At 36.2% G+C, this 22,995-nt stretch overlaps 1 protein-coding gene across 7 annotated transcripts in view; it reads left to right on the top strand.

Moving 5' to 3' along the window:
* Window positions 1-22,995, top strand: part of CLASP2 (cytoplasmic linker associated protein 2) — a 178,333-nt gene that overhangs the window by 10,018 nt on the left and 145,320 nt on the right. For all 7 annotated transcript variants that reach the window (XM_079934507.1, XM_079934505.1, XM_079934502.1 and 4 more), the window contains exons 2-7: window positions 5,290-5,368; window positions 11,219-11,322; window positions 13,622-13,713; window positions 14,927-15,002; window positions 16,521-16,618; window positions 22,645-22,715. In XM_079934507.1, coding sequence (XP_079790633.1) covers window positions 5,290-5,368; window positions 11,219-11,322; window positions 13,622-13,713; window positions 14,927-15,002; window positions 16,521-16,618; window positions 22,645-22,715 — 520 coding nt within the window. The remainder of the gene's footprint in view (window positions 1-5,289; window positions 5,369-11,218; window positions 11,323-13,621; window positions 13,714-14,926; window positions 15,003-16,520; window positions 16,619-22,644; window positions 22,716-22,995) is intronic.

The raw sequence follows: 22,995 nt of genomic DNA, 5'->3' as shown, positions 1-22,995 counted from the left end.
TTTGTTTTGGGCCACGCTGCATAGCATGTGGGATCTTAGTTCCCCAACCAGGGATCGAACTCGAACCCATGCCCCCTGTAGTGGAAGGGCAGGGTCTTAACCACTGGACTGCCAGAGAAGTCCCCAGTTATTATCCTTATTAATATCCAAGCTGTTCTGTCACATGACCCTAATAATCTTTGATAGAGTCTTTGATATCTGGTATAATGAGATCATATTTTCTGCTCCTGCCCTGGAATCAGCCACTTCTCCAAGAAGCTTTGGTTCCTTTTTGTGGGAAATGGTATGTGGAAACTACAGTGTGGGTACTAATGGAACTTATTGTTACTCATCTGATCATTGTTTCCAGATTTTTTTCAATGCATAGGGTTAGGTTTAATTTAAAGAAAAATATATCATGAGTTCATACTGATATTCTAATTCAGATTCAGGACTGCAGTTTTTACTATTATATATCTTCTATCTGTATCTCCTTCTATCAACAGAATTTCTCAAAACATTGACAGTTTCTTTTTTGCAGAGTTTCATTTTTGTCCTTAGGGTATATCCCACTGGAGAGATAATAGTCAAATTGCTGTATTTTAAAGTCACTTGGAATAGTCTTCTGTGTGGTTATGCTACTAATTGAGTATACATTTAGATTTACTTATTTTATTTGATTTTCAATGAAATTAGTTATTGCTACAAAGAAGGTATATTCAAAATAGTGTGGTTTCTTTCTCTGTTCCTTATAGCCTATTGCCAACCATAAATTTTTTTTTCTGATTATCTTTCCATTGTTGCTATATTTTAAATAAACATTTATAACTAAATCTATTTGTAGTCCCCTTTTTAAAATATACACATGCATTTCTCCAACTTGCTTTTTTCACTTAATATATCTTGGAGAGCATTGCATAACAGAAGTAGGGTAGCCCTCATTTTTATTTTTAAAGTGTCATAGTACTCTCTAGTGTGGATGTACCATAATTTTTTGAATCTGTCCCATACCACTGGTGAATGATTGGATAGTTTCCAGTCTCTTGCAATAATCTTTGTGTGCCTTCTCATAATTTTGCTGGTATATCTCCGGGGTAGATTCCTAAGTCAGATCTTACTAAGAGTTCATGTTTTTCCTGTTGATTTGAGATACTGCTTTTATCATCTATTAAATTTTGTGTATGAGTGTGTCTATTGGTGCACTTTCAGTTAATTTTTTAAATAGCTTTATTGATATAATTCACATATTGTACAGTTCACTCATTTGAAGTGTACAGCCCATTTTTTTGTAGTATATTTGTAGGTATGCATGACAGTCAGCACAGTCAATTTTAGAACACTTTCATCACCTCAAAAAGAACCCTGATGGCATTTTTCACAGAACTAGAACAAAAAATTTCACAATTTGTATGGAAACACAAAAGACCCCGAATAGCCAAAGCAATCTTGAGAAAGAACAGTGGAGCTGGAGGAATCAGGCTCCCGGACTTCAGATGGTATTACAAAGCCACAGTAATCAAGACAGTATGGTACTGGCACAAAAACAGAACTATAGATGGATGGAACAGGATAGAAAGCCCAGAGATAAACCCACACACATATGGTCACCTTATCTTTGATAAAGGAGGCAAGAATATACAATGGAGAAAAGACAGCCTCTTCAGTAAGTGGTGCTGGGAAAACTGGACAGCTACATGTAAAAGAATGAAATTAGAACATCTCCTAACACCATACACAGAAATAAACTCAAAATGGATTAAAGACCTAAATGTAAGGCCAGACTCTATAAAACTCTTAGAGGAAAATATAGGCAGAACACTCTATGACATGTGTCACATCAGGATCCTTTCTGACCCACCTCCTATAGAAATGGAAATAAAAACAAAAATAAACAAATGGGACCTAATGAAACTTAAAAGCTTTTGCACAGCAAAGGAAACCATAAACAGGACAAAAAGACAACCCTCTGAATGGGAGAAAATATTTGCAAATGAAGCAACTGACAAAGGATTAATTTCCAAAATATACAAGCAGCTCATGCAGCTCAATATCAAAAGGCAAACAACCCAATCCAAAAATGGACAGAAGACCTAAATAGACATTTCTCCAAAGAAGATATACAGATTGCCAAAAAACACATGAAAAGATGCTCAACATCATTAATCATTAGAGAAAGGCAAATCAAAACTACAATGAGGTATCACCTCACACCAGTCATAATGGCCATCATAAAAATTCTACAAACAAATGCTGGAGAGGGTGTGGAGAAAAGGGAACCCTCTTGCACTGTTGGTGGGAAAGTAAACTGATACAGTCACTGTAGAGAACAGTATGGAGGTTCCTTAAAAAACTAAAAATAGAACTACCATACGACCCAGCAATCCCACTGTTGGGCATATACCCTGAGAAAACCGTAATTCAAAAAGAGTCATGTACCACAATGTTCATTGCAGCTCTATTTACAATAGCCAGGACATGGAAGCAACCTAAATGTCCATCAACAGATGAATGGATAAAGAAGATGTGGCACATATATACAGTGGAATATTACTCAGCCATAAAAGGAAAGGAAATTGAGTTATTTGTAGTGAGGTGGATGGACCTAGAGTCTGTCATACAGAGTGAAGTAAGTCAGAAAGAGAAAAACAAATATCGTATGCTAACACATATATATGGAGTCTAAAAAACAAACAAAAAAATGGTCATGAAGAACCTAGGGGCAAGACAGGAATAAAGACACAGACCTACTAGAGAATGGACTTGAGGATACCGGGAGGGGGAAGGGTAAGATGGGGCAAAGTGAGAGTGGCATGGACATATATACACTACCAAATGTAAAATAGATAGCTAGTGGGAAGCAGCCGCATAGCACAGGGAGATCAGCTCGGTACTTTGTGACCACCTAGAGGAGTGGGAGGGAGGGAGACGCAAGAGGGAAGAGATGGGGATATATGTATATGTGTAACTGATTTACTTTGTTATAAAGCAGAAATTAACACACCATTGTAAAGCAGTTATACTCCAATAAAGACGTTTAAAAAAAAATTGGTTCTGAAGAACCTAGAGGCAGGACAGGAATAAAGACGCAGACGTGGAGAATGGACTTGAGGACCCGGGGAGGGGGAAGGGTAAGCTGGGACGAAGTGAGAGAGTGGCATGGACATATATACACTACCAAATGTTAAATAGATAGCTAGTGGGAAGCAGCACAGGGAGATTGGCTTGGTGCTTTGTGACCACCTAGATGGGTGGGATAGGGAGGGTGGGAGGGAGACACAAGAGAGAGGAGATTTGGGAATATATATATATGTATAGCTGATTCACTTTGTTATAAAGCAGAAACTAACACACTATTGTAAAGCAGTTATACGCCAATAAAGATGTTTAAAAAGAAAAAAAGAACCTAGTAGCTTTAGCTGTTACCTTCCTATCCCCCACATACGCTGGTCCTAAGTACCGCTAATCTACTTTCTATCTATGGATTTGCTTATTCTGGACATTCTTATAAATTGAATCACAGAACATGTAGCCATTTGTGTCTGGCTTTTTCACTTATAATGTTTTAAGGTTTATCCATGTTGTAGATGTGTCAGTCATTACTATTTATAGCCAAATCATATTTGATTGAATGCATATACCACATTTTGTTTATTCATTCATCAGTTGATGGACATTTGGGCTTTTCCACCTTCGGGCTGTAATGAATGATGCGTAATGAACATTGGCATGCAAGCATCTGTTTGCGTCCTGCTTTAATTCCTTTGGGTATATACCTAGGAGTGGAATTATTGGGTCCTCAATGTTTCTGTGCCACCCCCCACACTTTAGGCCTTCTTTTTTCTCATGATTCATAGAGGGGTTTTCTTCTTCCCCAGTGGTAGACTGCCGTTGCTTCTTATTCTGTTCTTGCTGGCTGGTTTATGGGTAGTGGGGCTGGTCCAGCTGTTTTCCTGGTCCAGCTTCAGTCTTAGGAACCCTCTGTCCCTGAATCTTGGGGGCAAGGCTTTATCAGAAATCCTGCCCCTCCTCAGCTGAAACCTTTAATCATCGGAGCCCAGCATGGTTTTTTGCTTCTACCCTTGAAATAGAAGCCTTTTTTTTTTTTTCCTTTTCTCTTTACTTAATAGGTATGAGTTTTTACCTCTGTCTAGAGGGTAACAGCGTTGTTTTTCCCTCAGTAGCTTCAAACTGTCGTTTCTTGTAGGACAAGGAAACGGGAAAGGTTTGTGCTTTTCCTGCAGAGGCAGCTGCTCCCTTCCTACGAGACCTGTAACCACCAAGAGACTTTCTCTTATCTCCTGCCCTGTCCTCAGTCTTAATTATGAGTGTCCAGTGGAGGTTTGTGGAGAAAGAGCCGACAAGTGGTTGTGAACTCTCCTTGTGTCTGCAGCTAATAGGGATTCTGTATTTTCATGCTAACCCACACTCAGCTATTAACAGTGAGTTGAATATAGCTGAATTCTTTTTACGCACTTGCATCTCAGCTTCATTTTCCATCTGTCCTCTGCCACATGTGACCTACTGCTTATGTCCCATTCTCCTTGGCACCTGTCTTTCCTAAAGATTTCAACCTAGATGATTTTTCTACAGCCTTAGCTTTCTGATGAATTCAAGAATAGTTACGGTTTTGTAGATTATTTGGCTTTTTCTTGTTTATGGTGGGAGTGATGGTTTTTTTTCCAGTTTCTTCATGCCAGACAGAAGCTAGAATTCCTCTGTAATTAAATGTGCTGTTTTGTTTAACTGTTTCATGTAAGAAACATTTCAACATTACAGGAAAGTGACAGGTATAGTCAGTGAACTCCTGTGTACCCTTCACCTAATTTACCAGTTATTAATATTTTGCCAAATATGCTATATCACTATCTTCCTGCATTTGCACGTCATCATCATTATTATTATTATTGAACCATTTGAGAATAGGGTGCTAAGCTTACCCTCATGACTGTTCACCCTGAATATTTCAATCTCCTTATTTTTTAAAAAACTTGGTAATATATGAAGATCTTATGTCAGCAGTTACATACTGATATTAAAATATGCATCAGTGGGCTTCCCTGGTGGCGCAGTGGTTGAGAGTCCGCCTGCCGATGCAGGGGACACGGCATCGTGCCCCGGTTCGGGAAGATCCCACATGCCGCGGAGCGGCTGGGCCCGTGAGCCATGGCTGCTGAGCCTGCGCGTCCGGAGCCTGTGCTCCACAACGGGAGAGGCCACAACAGTGAGAGGCCCGTGTACGGCAAAAAATAAAAAATAAAATAAAATATGCATCAATAATTTGTATTCATTAAAATTTCTTTCAATCTGTAGGTGTCATTAATGGGACTGGAAATTTTAAGTGCCTTCGTGGACAGATTATCAACACGATTTAAGTCCTATGTAGCAATGGGTAAGTTAACTTTATTTAAAAATTATTGTAGGGTTTGACATACTTTTTTCTCATAATTTTTAACAGAATTAGTTCTTTGTAAATGCGAAAATGTAATTTTATACAACCCAGAGATCTGCCACTTAGCATTTTAATTTGCCGAACATAAAAGATTTTAAGCCTATTTAAATAAATATGTTCCTTTTAAGACAAAAACAAACAAAGGCAAAAAACTTACCGAATATACTGCTAATAGATTTTTACTTTGTATTTTCAAATTTTTAACTTATCTTTTACTTTTTTGTAACCTATTAATAATTTATAATATAATTCGCAGCACCACTTTTCACTTATCTATGGTGAAGGACCAATTTTTTCATTGCTAGTCTACTGCAGACCAATATTTTGTAAAATACAATACAAATAAATTACAGCAAAACAAAATGAAAAAAATACAAGGCTCAGTTTTTTATTGGTAGATTCAACAAATGTATAATTTACTTTGGTCAGATTGTTTCCAAACCTTGTTTTAGAAAAACTTACAATTTCTTTACCACAAGTAGTTTGTAGACTGGTCCTGGGCTGCTGGCTGTACTTTGAGCAGCACTTACTTACAGTGTGTTTGCAGTCCAGAACGATGTGCTAGTATAAAGCTCTTTGTATAGTAGTTAGATTGCAAAGTTGGCTTTGACTTATCTTTTAAACCTAAGTGACCTTTGTGTGCCTTTTGGAGTGCTTCAGTGAGTGGATTTGGTCCTATTATATAGAAATATATTTAAGGGTAACCTCAGATGTTTGTGATTTCTTTTATGGATTAAGTTAATGCCTCATAATGTATCATCACCCTTATTTTCAAATTATCTTTGGTCAGCTTCATGTTCGGTATGCCACTAAATTCTGCCAATTTCTTCTTTTATTTTTATTGTCTATCCTTTCAGCAGAAGCATCTTAGTGACTTTCTCTATCTCTGTTATTTCCTTTTTAATCAATACCTGGTTCCAATTCAATCTTTGTATGAATATCTTCTGAAAAGATGATTTTTAAGCTGTCAGTCTCCTGCTTAAAATCCTATGATAGATGTTAAAAACTGTGCTTTGCAAACATGTGTTACTTGCTTATGTATTCTCTTAATGTATTTTGAATCATTGTTAGTAAAAATTCATATTTGTAGCTTGTCTTGAAAAATTGGCCAGTGTGGCAACCCTGCTCTTCCATTTCCACGTGTAAATAAAGGGAGAAGCTCTGTCGTAGCTTCCTTTTTGTCTGGGTCATGAGCTTTCCAATCCATAAGTCCCTCCCATCTCCTCTTGTTTCCTCATAACTGAGAATTTCAGTTATAATACACAGAGGTTGGAATACTGCAGTTCTTAGGTCTGGTTCATTTTTGGCATTTCTGGTACCTCCCTGACTGTAGGCACCTCTGTTTGTCACCCCTGCCCTGTAGTAGCTCCCTATTATTAGTTGTTACAGACAATATTTTAGACTTGAGAGTAATTCTAGGTATCACGTATCTCACTTATTTTTCAGACACAAGGAGGACCAGGTGGGGTTTGATATACCTACTGACTGCTCATATTGAGGCAGTAGGAGTATTAGGACTAGAACCCTAGTTTGCTGCCTCCCAGGACTGTCCTGTTTTCAAAACTTATTTCTGTTTTTCTGTCCTTGGTGTTTCAGTTCTCTCAGCGTGTATGGCTCTTCTCCACCTCAGCAGCCTTATTTATTTGTGATTGTCAGTAAATACTCTCCACTGTTGTTAATCAAAAACTTGCTCACTCTTGTTAGTTCTGGCTTAGCTTGTTTATGCCTCTGCTGTGCTGTTCTTTCTTTCTGAAATCCTCTCTTCTTCTCCATGGTCCTTCCTTTCTGGGGTTTTTTTGGATTTTTTTTTTTTTTTTTTTTTTTTTTAATGGCTGTGTTGTGTCTTCTTTGCTGTGTGCAGGCTTTCTCTAGTTGTGGCAAGTGGAGGCTACTCTTCGTTGCGGTGCACTGGCTTCTCATTGCGGTGGCTTCTCTTGTTGCAGAACACAGGCTCTAGGCGCGCGGGCTCAGTAGTTGTGGCTCGTGGGCTCTAGAGCGTAGGCTCAGTAGTTGTGGTGCATGGGTTTAGTTGCTCCGCAGCATGTGGGATCTTCCCAAACCAGGCCTTGAACCCATGTCCCCTGCATTAGCAGGCGGATTCTCAACCACTGCACCACCAGGGAAGCTCCCTTCCTTTCTGTTTTAACGATTTACTTCTGATTTCAATATCTGGGAGGTTTGCAGGTTAATCTTACCAAATACTGAATTTTTTTTTTACTTCATGATTCTTATACCTGTAAATATTAATAAATTGCATTAAGTTGTTTTTGTTGGTTAGTGTTTTCTGTATGTTTCCCACATATCTACATATTCTCATATGTATAACTTTATCTTTTAATCTCCTAACTCTTTCTGGTTATCTGTGTGCATTTACTGTTAGTATTGTTTTCATTTTGAACCCTAAGTGTTCATTATTTTTCTTAGTGAAACCTGAACTTGTTACTACTTGAGAGTCAGTGTGATATAATAGGAAAATTTCATCCCAGTTTTGCTACCATTTATTGAATGCCCACTTTTTATCCATTTACTGGGCTTCTCTACTTTACATATATGAAAGATTATCCTCAAATAATTATTTCTAATTTGTATGACAGCTCTACAAGAGAGGCTACAGTATATCTGTGTGCTCTTAAAGAGATATAGTACTAGACTAAGAATCCCGGAGTTAGCTTTCTTGTTTTACTCCATCATAGATCTTAGCCAAACCATTTTAGGAGCCTTTCTGTAAAAGGAGGGAATTGAATTAAGTTATGTGCTGAAGGGTTTTTTTGATAATGTAACCTTAGATATATGTAACTTGATGTGGTGATATTGTTTTCCTTTTGGTACACTTAGGTTATTAACTATCATTACAGATATTTTTTATCTTTTTACATTAAAAGTGAAGTTTTAGGAAAATTGAGGTTCATGTTCAGTTTTAGACAAAGTACCAAAAAAAGTATGGACTCTATTAATGTAATTCTTTAATATATTTAAATTTTCTCTTGTGACTACATGTACTGTGGAAAAATTTAATGTTCAAACCAAAAAAAAAAATACAATTTACATTTAACACTGATCACCAACCAAGTTTTTTTTTTTTTTTTTTTTTTGCCGTACCATGCAGCTTGAGGGATCTTAGTTCCCTGACCAGGGATTAAACCTGCGCCCTAGGCAGTGAAAGCATAGAGTCCTAACCACTGGACCACCAACCCTGGTTTTATGATTCCCCCAAGCCTGGTTTTATGACAACAGTAAAGGATTTCATATTTTACAAATCTTAAACAGATAGTTTTAGTCCAAAATGGTTTTGTAGAAAGGGTATTAGAACAGTCAGGATGCCTGGTCATCAGCTTTGCATCTTGTACAATGGTTTGCATCTTGTACAATGCTAAGAGAATAAAATATGCTAACACCTATGCTTCAGATTTCTTCCGTGTTTTCACTGTCCAAATTCCAGTCTATGATAGATGTATTTGTTTGTTTAACAAGTTCTTTTTGAGAGTTTACAGAGTGAAAAGCTCTGTTTTGTATTCCCAATAATTATTGATTGCATGTTCATTATCTACAGATCTTTAAGGAATAGTGCTAACACTTCTGAATGGTTGTTATGGGCTTGGCCACAGGTGCTTTTTACCAGTTTTACTTATTCTCTCACTAGCTGTGTGAGGTATAGACCTGAATCCCTCCTTATTTTACAGACAAAGAAACTTTGAAGTTAAGAGAAGTTTACTATCTTGCATAATTAAATAACCAGTAGAGCTAGAAATAAATCTTGTTCTGTTTGACTCCAAGAGTTTATATGTTAAAAAGGAAAAAAATTATGAATTTTTTTGTTTAATTTAATAGCTGTAAATCTTAAGTTTATGTAGTATGAGGTTTTTTGTTTTAGTTGTTTATGTTTTACAAATTTTAGTTTTTAAATTGAAGTGAGCCCCGTTTGGGCCAAAAAAAAATTTTTTTTTTTTTTGGCTGTGCCGCACGGCATGCGGGATCTGAGTTCCCCAACCATGAATTGAACCCGTGCCCCCTGCAGTGGAAGCACGGAGTCTTAACCACTGGACCACCAGAGAAGTCCCTTTATTTTGTTTTGGAGTTAAACTCTACCTCTCAGGAATGAAGTGTCTGTTTTTTTTTTCATTATTGTTATGTGGTTGTTAATACACACACACACACACACACACAAAACACCTCAGTCACAAATAAATGGAAGTAGTTATAACTGTAGCCTAACACTGTGTAGATTACTTAAATCCTGATTTCACTATTTGCTACTTGTGTGACCTTGGTCAAAGTATTTAATTGCTCTGGGCCTTCTCTATCAAACGGGCCTACTCTGTTTCATAGGATTGTTATGAGGATTAAGTGAGATAATTCAGTGCTTAGTACATAATAATATCTAACATTTACTAGTGTTTAGTATTGTCTTCTGTCTGTCAGAAGCTATCAGAATGAGTCCCACAATAGCCAATCCTGTAGATATAGGTGAATTTCTCTAGTGTTAACAATGCATCTAAGCAAAATGAGAAGGATTTATATTGTTTCAACTGACAGATACTTCAGTTGCCTCATGATTAGGCTTATGATTTTTATGACAAGGACTTTGTTTTCTTACACAATCATTTCCTTGATTAAGCTTAGATTTTTGGATGATCTTTCCATTTTGTATGGTTGGCTTCTCACTTGAATCATTTTCTTCCAGAAGGATGTGTTCCTTCTTTCCTTAAATGTTGTTGATTATTATATCAGTTCTGGTTGTTATGTTATAGACAATGTTAACATTGCAGCATACATTTGCATTACATTACATACACATTTAATTATATGTGTCTATAAATAAACTAGAGACACATTGAATGCTTACCCAGTGTCCTTCACTCTGAGTTGTTTACGTATATTTCAGTAATCTTCTGAGGTGAGTACTGCTGCACATATTTATGGGTTGAGGAGATAAAGACAAAAAGATTAAATAGTTTGGTCACACACCTAGTAATACTACACTGAGTGGTAGTGGTAATTTAAGGGATTACAAAAAGATAATTTTGACTATGAGATGTTTTTGCCCTATGGGCTGACTTTAGAAACTATAACCTCAGTTCTAGCCCCCCTCCCGTTTCCTTCCCCCCACACCTAACAGATGTGATTTCTTTGTGGAGCTTTGTTGATTTATAGTTACAGCAACCTGTTTCATGAAAACTCTCTAAGAATGGACTCTAACCTGCCTTTCCTGCCTCCTTTCATGGAATAGTGTCAAAGTCTTGGACATAATAGAGAAAGACCTCAGTCCCATGGACCCGTGCTTTGTTTTTGTCATTTGAGTAATATGTTGTACATATAGAATAATACGTATCAAGCATGTACAATTTAAAGAATAACTATAAAACCAACACCTGCCTGTGCCCAGGTCAGAGAACTAGAGCTCTGCCAGTTCCTTATATGCTCCCTCTGCATTTCCTGATGACACCTCCCACCCTCTACCAGAGATGACTGCTGTCATGACCTTTGGGATAATCACTCCCTTGTTGGTCTGTAGAGCTTAACTGTCTATATGTATCTCTAAACAGAATAATATTAAATTTTGCCTGTTTTTTGAACATTATTATTATAAGTGGGTGTCATACTGTATGTATTCTTTTGAAACTTGCTTCTCATTTATTTTTGATTGTACTCATGAGTAAAGAACTTGAAACAGTTTGCTTACCTCATAACTTTTCATTTATGGAAATAATTGATGTTTGTAATTTTGTAAAATACAGTTTATAATGGAGATGAATTATAAATATTTATTCTTTTCCCCCTTAATTTCTCTAGTTATTGTAGCTTTAATAGACAGAATGGGAGATGCCAAAGACAAGGTTCGAGATGAAGCTCAGACTCTGATACTGAAGTTAATGGATCAAGTAGCACCACCTATGGTAGGCCTACATTTTAGAATTCAGATTTTGCTAATTAATGATTAAATAACAGTAAAGATAGATGGTAATCACTGCAAGTCAGTAAAACCCCAGGGACATAAAAGCTAAAATTTTAAACAGTAAATTATTGCTAATGCTTTAAAGAAGTTGAAATTTAAGATAAAGTGTCAATATTTAACTTTTTGATTTTTTGCTTTCCTTTTTCTTACTTTTCTTTTAATGCTTTTTCAAAAAGCTAACTCATAGATTTAAGTGATTTGACAATGTACTGATTATACTATTTGTTAGGATTTTCTGGTTTTTGCTACCTACCAATAATACAATGTTCAGTGAGAAAGCTTATTTTGAGAACTACTGAATGTTATATGAATTTCGGCAACTCTTACTGAAACAAGGAGAAAATTTCTTATTTTAACAGATGGTTACTAATTATATAAGGCATATATTAGATGACGGTGACCTGTGTTTTATGAATATGGTAGAAAAAAATTGCCCTTACGGATGTATTTTGAAAGAGGAGTAACAATAAATTGACACGTAAACAAAGATTTAAAGAGTAGCTCATGCCGGGGGCTTCCCTGGTGGCGCAGTGGTTGAGAATCCGCCTGCCAAGGCAGGGGACACGGGTTCGAGCCCTGGTCCAGGAAGATCCCACATGCCGCGAAACACCTAAGCCCATGCGCCACAACTACTGAGCCCATGTGCCACAACTACTGAAGCCCGCATGCCTAGAGCCCGTGCTCTGCAACAAGAGAAACCACCGCAGTGAGAAGCCTGTGCACCACAACAAAGAGTAGCCCCTGCTCGCCACAACTAGAGAAAGCCCTTGTGCAGCAATGAAGACCCAATGAAGCCAAAAATAAATAAATAAATTTATTAAAAAAAATAAAAGAGTAGCTCATGTTAAGTGGGAAAAAAACCAGAATTTACAAAATGTAGTGATACTAATTGTTATCATTTAAAATACAGTTTAAGAATTGTATTACATATGTTTTATAAAAAATCCAAATAGTAGTGAAAGTAAACTTCCTCAGAGTTTTTATACCATAGAGTATAAAGATATATATATAATCCTTATAATTTGATGGGTATCCTTTGACACTTGCTTAGCAGTTCAAATTTTAACTTGTTTTTGACATGCTGTTATTATGAGTGCTGTAAAGAGCATCCTTGTACATGTGTCTTTGGACATAAATGTAATTATAGAACAGAGTTACAGAGACAGTGTTGCTGGATCAGGTTATTCACATTTAAGACTTTTTTGGTAAACTTCCAAGTTACCCTCCACAAAGTTTGGCAGAGGGAAATAATATTAGTAGAACTGAATATAGAGTCCAGGGAGAATAGAGTTCAGGAGTAGGGATTTGTGTGTATGTGTGAGAGTATGTGTGTATGTGTGTATGTACACATTAATTTAGTAAATGGTAAGGGTGGTGTTTCTTAAATGTGGAGAAAGGATTGATTGGGACAATTGGCTATACGTTTAGAAAAACAAAGTTGAATTCCTTCTTATAACAAACCCATATAATTGTTTTAGATTGTTTGTATAGGTTTATCTATGCTTTTTCAAAAAAAAAAAGATTATAGTGGGTAGCAATAGAACGATTATGTTTCTGTATTTGGATCCAGTGTTAAAAGGAAAAAACCCCTGAATTATAAAATGCTGAAAAAGCCTGTTCCATGTGACAGTCTGTACTAGTTGCTAGGCAACATTGAACCTTTTAAATGCTTACAATACTACTAGGCTTATAATGGTAACATTGTTATTGAAGGTTTCTAAAGTTTAGAAGAAATTATATGTCCTTAGAAATTTTAAGGTTTTTAAATGTTGGACACAGTTTTTCTGAGAATAATTGAAATCTAAAGTGAAAGATATAAAATAAAAATTGAAAATGTGATTAAGATATTTAAAAATGGGTGAGAGGGCTTCCCTGGTGGCGCAGTGGTTGAAAGTCCGCCTGCCGATGCAGGGGACACGGGTTCGTGCCCCGGTCCGGGAAGATCCCACATGCCGTGGAGCAGCTGGGCCCGTGAGCCATGGCCGCTGAGCCTGTGCGTCCGGAACCTGTGCTCTGCAACGGGAGAGGCCACAACAGTGAGAGGCCTGTGTACCGCCAAAAAAAAAAAAAAAAAGGGTGAGAGCAGCATCAGTGCAAATTTGGCTTAGAAAAACTTGTAGAGAAATCTGTGGGAAAATTTAGCTACCAATAAGGTTGGTAGTAAAGTTGGGAATAGATAAAAGATTATAACATGAGTAATTTAATTTTTTGTTATACATGTTTACTTTTCTTTCAAATAGTACATTTGGGAACAGTTGGCTTCTGGTTTTAAGCACAAGAATTTTCGATCTCGAGAAGGCGTGTGTCTGTGTCTTATTGAAACATTAAACATGTAAGTTTTATGATTACTGGAGTATATTTTTCATTTTTCTAAAAAAGAAAAAGCAAAATCTGTTTCACAAAGCTCAAGGAAAGCTATGGAAATAACAAATTTTAAATAGTTATTAATTTATCTCTGGCACCAGAGTTTTTCTATTTGATAGCTTTATCTGTTAATTTTTTTTTGTATGTATGTTGTTATCTTTCATGTTGTTAATTTAAAATTATTAGTCATTGATAAGAAGAGTTTCTTTTTTTCTCTTTAGTATGTTAATAGTTGCCAACCAAGTAGATGGTCATATAACAAATACGCTGATACAACTTAGGATCTACCTCTGTTCTGGACCCAGTTTGGAATTTTTTTAAACTCAGTGGTATTTCAACAATTATAGCCATTTTCCCCAGCCCGCTTTTGCCAATTGGCCCTAGGTTTTCTAGAGCAGTGCAGGTGGTTACCAAAGTCATAGACTGAATAAGACTCCCCCAGGTAACCAGACAGTGAAGCTGACAGCAGTGTGCAGAGCTCTGACAGCATAAATGCCACAGAGCTCAGAACTCCAGCCTGAAGAAATTGTAAACTAGGGCTTTTGTTCTCTTTCTGGATGATTTTTTCAAGTTCTCTGCAACAAGATAGGTAATATATAGTAGCTTTCAACTTTTTTGTAGTGTTACTTCCTTTTCTCTAACTATACCTTCATTTTATTTTCTTTTACTCCTCTATGGTCCTTTCTGCCATCTAGAGCTTGTAAGTGCATTCAGCCTGCACAACGTTCATGGTTTTTGGCTGTCTTGTCATTTGCTTTCAACCAATGACCTCATCAAAATATTGATAAGCATAAATAAAGATCTTTTAATTTACTTATTGTACTGGAATGCAAATTTGTTTGAGACCCAGAGTCTAAAAAACCAGTATTTTAATGCAAAAGCTCAAATTTTCTAAGTGATTGATAGGTTGCTAGGTTTAAGAGTGCCATTGGTTGAACATTTTGCTCTGTTGGATCATGTGTTGACAGTTTTCATTGTCAGTCATGATTATTCAATTTTACATATCTCACATTGTTTAGAATTAGGTTTTGCTTGTGTCTCATATCCTTCATGTTTTAATGATGTGTGCCCGTGCTCTCCACCGTATTTGTCTTATCGAGACAGTAAAAGTATAAGGATATTTTGTTTACTGTTTGATTAAAACCAAATTCTCTTCATTTTTTTTTTCAAATTATATTTAGTTTTGGGGCTCAGCCACTAGTCCTCAGCAAGTTGGTACCACATTTGTGTATCCTATTTGGAGATTCCAACAGTCAGGTAAAATTTTATCTACATTTAAGCACTGACTAATTTTTTAGCCACCTCTTGTTTTCTAATGCTCTTGTTCCATTTTTAAAAAGAAGAGAGAGGGTGGAGGGGGGTGGTAAAATCAAGATTGCACTTCATTTTTTTCTTTTAAAGTCTACCACATTTAGTTTTTAAGAATACATTATATTCACAAACGTAGCTTAAGTTTGTTAGCTGTTTGGCTAGTATTAAGGATAGATGGGACTTAAAGGATAGTTCTTGAGTTTGGAAGATTGAGTAACAAAGAACCTGAATTTCCTTCTCTAGTCCTCCTATAAGCTAGTTGTGAGGGCAGATTGTCAGCTTCCTTTTCATTCCTGCATAACAACTTTTGCAACAGTTATAACCCTGTTTGTGCCAGTGGTATATCACTTGTTGGAAATTTCATTCCCTGAGCTTCAAATACTATAGGCATAAACAAGGGTGTGTTCTGGATCTTGTCCTTTGTGGTGGAGTTGAATCTTGGCTGTAACCCTTTTGGCACAGCTTGGGCATTTGGAATGACCCTGGATATTTCCTTGCTTTTAGGCCCTAGCTGCGCCTCTAGAGGTTTGTAGAGAGTTCTACTGTCTCTTCATTTGCCCTTCGACAGTGAGCTATGCAAAGGAACTAAAAGCTGTCTTCCACATTCCCGTCTTTAGGCCACATTTATTTTTTCTTTTAATTGTGGTAAAATATTCACAATATAAAATATACCATTTCAGCCTTTCTTAAGTGTACAGTTCATTGGCAGTAAGTACACTGACATTGTTGTGCAGCCATCACCACCACCCATCTCCAGAACTTTTTCATCTTCCCAAGCTGAAGCTGTCTACCCATTAAACAATAACTCCTCATTTCCCCCAGTCCTTCAGCTCTTGGTGGCCACGTTTTACTTTCTCTCCAAATGAATTTGACTACTCATAAACGTGGAACCATACAATATTTGTCCTTTTGTATCTGGCATATTTCACTTAGCATAATGTCTTCACAGTTCATCCATGTTGTAGCATGTGTCAGAATTTCCTTCCATTCCTGTTTAAGGCTGAATAATATACCATTGTATGTATATACCACATCTTGTTTATCCATTCATCCATGGATAGACATTTGGGTTGTTTCCACCTTTTGGCTATTGTGAATAATGATGCTGTGAACATTGGTGTATAACATTCTTGAAAGGCAGTTTTATTCTACGAAAATATGTTAACCACGATAATGATTTGTAGTCATATAGTTATTATCAGTTCTTTATACAATATTATTACAAATAGAAGATTTTTTAAAAGCCACATTTATTTGCATGTTTCTTAGATTTCTGTAAAACTTTTACAAGGTTTCTTGGCAGGTCGTCTTGGTTTTTGTTAATGACCTGCCATAATCTCCCAGGGGTTTAGAGACATTAAAACCAACTTTGAGCTTCAAGTTGGTCTGTGAATTTAATGTTACCTTGAGGTGAAGTATTTTATTGTGTCATGTAAGTTTTTAAAGTTCTGAATTATTTGGCAGGTTAGAGATGCTGCAATATTGGCTGTGGTGGAGATTTATAGACATGTGGGAGAGAAAGTGAGAGTGGACCTTTATAAGAGAGGAATTCCCCTTGCTAGGTAAGTCTTGCTAAATTTATTATTTTGCCAATGGTTTTAAAGGTTTTAATTTCATGTGCTTATTTAAAATAGGTTCAATTTTCTGGAATGCTTTAATATTCAAAAGATATAAAAGGACATATAGGTTATTACTGTTTAAAAAATTCTTAAGATTCTATACTGTTCTAGACAGGATAGTATAATGAACCTCATGTACCTATTATCCATCTTCAATAACTAACTTGTGGACAGTTTTGTTTGTTACACCCTTACCTACTTACTCTTGTCCTGTATTATTTTCAAGCAAATCCAACTCATAACATTTCATCTGTAATTATTCAATATATTTTTTATTTTATTTTTTAATTTTTTTTCACTGAAGTATTAGTTGATTTACAGTGTTTCAGGTTTACAGCAAAGTGATTTAGTTTATATGCATATATATACATATATATAATCTTTTTCAGATTCTGTGCCATTATAGGTTATTACAAGATATTGAATATAATTCCCTGTGCTATACAGTAGGTCCTTTTTGTTATTCAACGTATTTCTAAAGGGAAAAAAATTTTTTTTTCCAATCACAACCACAATGCAATCATCACACCTTACATTTTTTTGCAAATAATTCTGTAATATCAAATATCCAGTTAGGGTTCAAATTTTCATAAATGTCATAATGTTTTATAAATGTTGTATATATATGTTTTAACAGTTTGTTTGAATCAGTATACAAATAAAGTCCAACAATTAGTTGTTATGTATTACAAGGCTGTTTAAATCTTTGTGTACCTCCAAGTACTTTTTTCCTTGTGTTTTATTTGTTGAATAAGTTGGGTAGTTTACCCTGAAAAGTTTCCCATATCCTGGATATTACTAATTCTTTTCCTGTGGTGTGGTTTAATGTGTTCTTCTGTCTTTATTGGTAGTTGGATTGGTAAATTGGTAGTTGGATCTATAGGCTTGATCAGATTTTCGGTGGGGGGTGGCAGGAGGAGCAAGACTACTTCATAGGTGGTGGTGTGTTCTGTTTACATAAGTCTCATCGGATCTTGCTGCCTCTCTTACCATGTAGATTATTTCCAGTATGAATTATTTTTTAGGTAATAAGTTCGTCTAAAAAATATGCATTTTGTTTACTTATTTATTCATTTGCTTTCTACTTCCAGGGTTAACAAAAATTTTATTTGAATACTGTATCATTTTATGAAAGAAATGGTATTAACATATTGACATATTTTGTGTGAGTGTATGTATATATGTTACATTATATATTTTTAAATTTATATTGAGATTATGTTTTTTTTAAGTATTTAGAATTTTTATTCAATTTTGACATTCATACAGAATAGTGCATAAATTGTAAGTATGCAGCTCTGTAAGTTATCACAAAGTGAATACACACATGTATCTCCCACACAGGTGAAGAAGTAGAACATTACAACATTCCAGAATCCTCCCCAAATCTTTCTTAATCCTTGTCTTTTCTGTCCTTCCCAGAAGTAACCATAATCCTGACTGTATCACCATACGTTAGTTTTGCCTCTGTTTGAATTTTATATAAATGGAATCATATAGTGTATACTTTTTGTGTCTTTCTTCTTTCAGTTAACATTATCTCTTTAAGATTCATTTGGGTTGTTGGATCCAGCTATAGTTGTTCATTTTCATTGCCTTATAGTTCTCCTTTGTATGAGTAGGTCATACTTTATGAATCCATACTGTTGACGGACTTCTGAGTTGTTTTCATTTTGTAGTATTTATGAATTAATGTTGTTAGAAACATTCTTATGCATGTCTTTTGGTATACTTATGTATTTGTTCTCTTGGAATATATTTGAATGGAAGTGCTGGGCCATAGGGTATGTTTACCTTTAGTTGATATTCACAGACAGTTTTCCAGAGTGCCTGGAATATTGGATGATTTCATTTATATGAAATGGCCAGATATGGCAAATCTATAGAAAAGAAGTTAGATTAATGGTTGTGTAGGACTGAGGAAATTGGGAGGAATGGGGAGTGACTACTAATGGGTACAGGGTTGTTTTTTGGGATGATGATGACATTCTGAAATTGATTGTGTATATCTCTGGCTTTATATTAAAAACCATTGAATTCTGCACTTTAAAGGGGTGAATTATATGGTATGAGTTTTATCTCAATAATTGGCTGTTATAAAGAAAGATAAGTTCTGAGATACCTAATTACCTCTTTCATATTGTACTTGCGATTTATTGTTATGACTCTAAACTTAAATATGTACTTTGGATAGAGTTGCTTTTCCAATTTTATCCTAGTGCTTTACTGTTCTCTATCCTTATCCTGAATCAGAACCTTCCAGAACTTTACAGGCCTCTATTGTTTGGCCTCCTGAGTTGTGTTTTGGATATTCCAGCCTCTGTTGTATTTGCCTTCTGTTGAATTTCCTAAATTCTTTTTCTTCCTGAATTACTTAAAAGATCCCAGTCTCTTCTTTCTACTCTTACATTGTTCCTTTCCTCCTTTTCCATCAGATTACATGTGTAATGATCCTCCATTATGAATAAGCTTGTTTTTCTAAATAGCTGTATTATTATTTTATAATAGCTTTTTATTTCTTTTTCCTTTCTTTCTCCCTGTTACTGTTATATTTGCCTGATCTTTCAGTTGACCCCTCTTGCCATTAAAGCTGCCTTTATCTACATTCCTTGCTGTATATTTTATCTGTCCCACCTCAATTCCTTACCAACCCTCTTTTCTCTCAGAGCTTCCAGCCCTGAGTTTCCTACTCCCTTTTTGCTACTGAATAGCTGAGTGTTAATTTCATGCTTCGTAACATCTTGTTCTGCCTTTTTTCCCAGAGAGCTTTCCTAAATCCTCTCCTTTCTGTTTCTGGGCTGTCTGGTCTTCATTCTGAAGTCCCATCTTCCAATTCCAGTTTTCCCTCCCCTGTCTGATCTTGTCCATCTAGTCTCTGGGCAGCCTGTCTAGTGTCTGCTCAATTCTCTGGAAGGTAACTACTTTGTAGGATGAAGGGACCTGTGTCTTTTGACTGCAGTGCTTTCAGATGTGTGAATATTTGTTGAATTTAATGGGAGTAAGAGCTGAAGTTAAGGTTTAGAAATCCCATTATAATGAATTCCTAGAAGGTTTTCAACTAAAAAAAATTTTTTTAGACCAAACAGTATTTTCAACCTCAATTTACAAGTAAAAAATGACAGGATGTAGACCAAGGCTTAACTAAGGTTTTAGAAGTGAAATCATGACAGAACCATTGATGTCAGAAAAACATTTGGCAATTAAAGACTTAACCCAAATCTCTAAGTCATAATTTAAGAATCATAGTGGGACTTACCTGGTGGCACAGTGGTTAAGGATCCACCTGCCACTGCAGGGGACACAGGTTCGAGCCCTGGTCCAGGAAGATCCCACATGCCACGGAGCAATTAATCCCATGTGCCACAACTACTGAGCCTGCGCTCTAGAGCCCACGTGCCACAACTGCTGAAGCCCGCGTGCCTAGAGCCCATGCTCCACAACAAGAGAAGCCACTGCAGTGAGAAGCCTGTGCACCGCAACGAAGAGTAGCCCCAGCTCGCCGCACCTAGAGAAAGCCCGCGTGCAGCAACAAAGACCTAATGCAGCCATAAATAAATAAATAAATTTAAGAAAAAAGAATAAATCATAGCATGATATAATATTGGAAAGTAAAAATTAGTGCTGTCAGCATGATCCCATGATCATGGTCTGAAAAAAATTTATATATAAATATAAAACATCGGAAAGCATGCAGTTAAATAAGTTCTCTGGATTGTGGGATTGTGGTTTTTTTCTTTGTTCCTATTTATATTTCCTAATTTTCTTCTATAATGAGTGTACATTGCTTTTGTAATAAGAAACACTTTTTTTAAAGAAGTGATAGAAGTGTATTATTCTGAATATAAAATCAGAAGTGCTAATAGAATTGCTGTTGAATTAAAATAGGTTAACAGGAAAAACATCAGATTATCAGTCATATCAGCATCACTTTAATTTCTGACATATTTTATTGTTTTTATGTTTGCCTTAAGTTTCCTTAGCATGATTTTTATGTAATTTTTAAAAATGTCTTGGTTACTGAGTATATTCATTATAAGGTTGGAACTAAAGTATTGGGTTGGCCAAAAAGTGCCTTCGGTTTTTAAGTAAAAATAAAAGACACATTTTTCATTTTCACCAAGAACTTTATTGAACAGCGTACTCACCCTTTTGTTCCACTATCTTCTGCCATTTTTCAGGCAACTTCATAATTCCATCTTGCCAAAACTTTTTATCTTTTTGAGCAAAGAACTGTTCCAGGTGCCTTTTACAGTCTTCCAGGGAGTGGAAATTTTTTCCATTAAGAGAATTTTGTAAAGACCTAAATAAATGGAAATCCAAAGGTGCAATGTCTGGTGAATACAGCAGATGAATCAGAACTTCCCAGCCAAGCTGTAACAGTTTCTGCCTAGTCGTCAAAGAAACATGTGGTCTTGTGTTATCCTGATGGAAGATCATGTGTTTTCTTTTGTCACTTCTCGTTGAGTGCTGCTTTCAGTTGGCCTAATTGGGAGCAGTACTTGTTGGAATTAATCGTTTGGTTTTCTGGAAGGAGCTCATAATAGAAGACTCCCTTCCAGTCCCATCATATACACAGCATCACCTTCTTTGGATGAAGACCGGCCTTTGGTGTGGTTGGTGGTGGTTCATTTTACTTGTCCACGATCTCTTCCATTCCACATTATTGTACAGTATCCACTTGCCATCATCCATCACAATTGTTTTAAAAATGGAACGTTTTCATTACGTTCAAGTAGAGAATCGCATGCAGAAATACGGTCAAGAAGGTTTTTTTCGCTTAACTCATGTGAAACGCAGACATCAAAGTGATTAACATAATCAAACTGGTGCAAATGAATTTCAGTGCTTAATTTGGATATTTTCAGTATGTCGGCTATCTCCTGTGTTGAGAACAATGTTGATTGGTCTCAATTAATGTCTCAATTTGATCGCTGTCAACCTCAACTGGTCTGCCTGACTATGGAGCATAGTTCAGCAAGAAATCTCCCACATGAAACTTCACAAACCACTTTTGACACGTTCGATCAGTCACAGCACCTTCTCCATACACTGCCCAAACCTTTTTTTTGCATTTCAGCTGCGTTTTTACCTTACTTGAAATAATAAAGCATAATATGCCAAAAATGTTGCTTTTTTTTTTTTGCGGTACGCGGGCCTCTCACTGCTGTGGCCTCTCCCGTTGTGGAGCCCAGGCTCCGGACGAGCAGGCCCAGTGGACATGGCTCACGGGCCTAGCCGCCCAGTGGCATGTGGGATCCTCCCAGACCAGGGCACAAACCCGCGTTCCCTGCATTGGCAGGCGGACTCCCAGCCACTGTGCCACCAGGGAAGCCCCTTGATGTCTTTTTTTAAATGCATGCTGGTACGACAGCTGTCACATACAGTCTAACAAAATTGTTTCAAATGAAGTTAAAGACAACTAAGTGCTACTAGAGCCATCGTATGGAAAATACCGAATGAACCTTTTGGCCAACCCAATATTTTTGATGGGTTTGGGGAAATAATTTTATGATGAAAATATGAAACTGCTTTGTGTGAAAGTTATCTTTTTTTAAAAATTGAGGTATAGTTGATGGTACAATATTATATAAGTTTTGGGGGTACAACATAGTGATTCACGATTTTTAAAGGTTATATTCCATTTATGGTCATTATAAAATATTGGCTATATTCCCTGTGTTGTACTGTCTTCTTGTAGCTTATTTATTTTATACATCGTAAACCCCTACCCTTGAAGGTTACCTTTTCACAAATATACCTGCGAGTGTGTAGAGTGCTACCTGTATTTGACTGCTTTGCTCTACTGAAGAGATGCATTTTGTGTCTGCTTTCAGTGAGTTAATTGTAAAATAGAGTTGTATAGAGCTAACTGAATCCTTGGAATTGTTTTTTCTCAGGGAGATGGTGAAGGAAATTGTTTCTAATTAAAACTGTATGTAAAACAAACAAAATTTATTCTTTATTCACAGATTAGAAATGATACTTGGCAAATTTGATGAAGTGCAAAATTCAGGTGGTGTGATTTTGAGTGCCTGCAAAGGTAAGAATAATTAAATTATTCCAGTTCTCAAACATTTCTAAGATTATTTAGCAAAGTTTTAGACACTAAAATATGTCTTCTAGTCAACTATTATATCACTGATTCAGCAGATTTGACTTTGTGGCTTAAAACTTGTTTAGGATAACAAAGTCTTTACATCCTGCTGATCATTACCTATCCTCTGATTCTTTTGGAGTAAGTGAAAATTTAATAATGGGTTAATTGTGTAAAATGAGACTACTTTTTTGCCTTATATTTGGTACCTTCTGAGTTGAAGATA

Source organism: Stenella coeruleoalba (assembly GCF_951394435.1).
Source record: "Stenella coeruleoalba genome assembly, chromosome: 10".
Lineage (NCBI taxonomy): Eukaryota > Metazoa > Chordata > Mammalia > Artiodactyla > Delphinidae > Stenella > Stenella coeruleoalba.
Note: the sequence above shows the minus strand (reverse complement) of the source record. Positions and strands in the feature narration are given on the sequence as shown.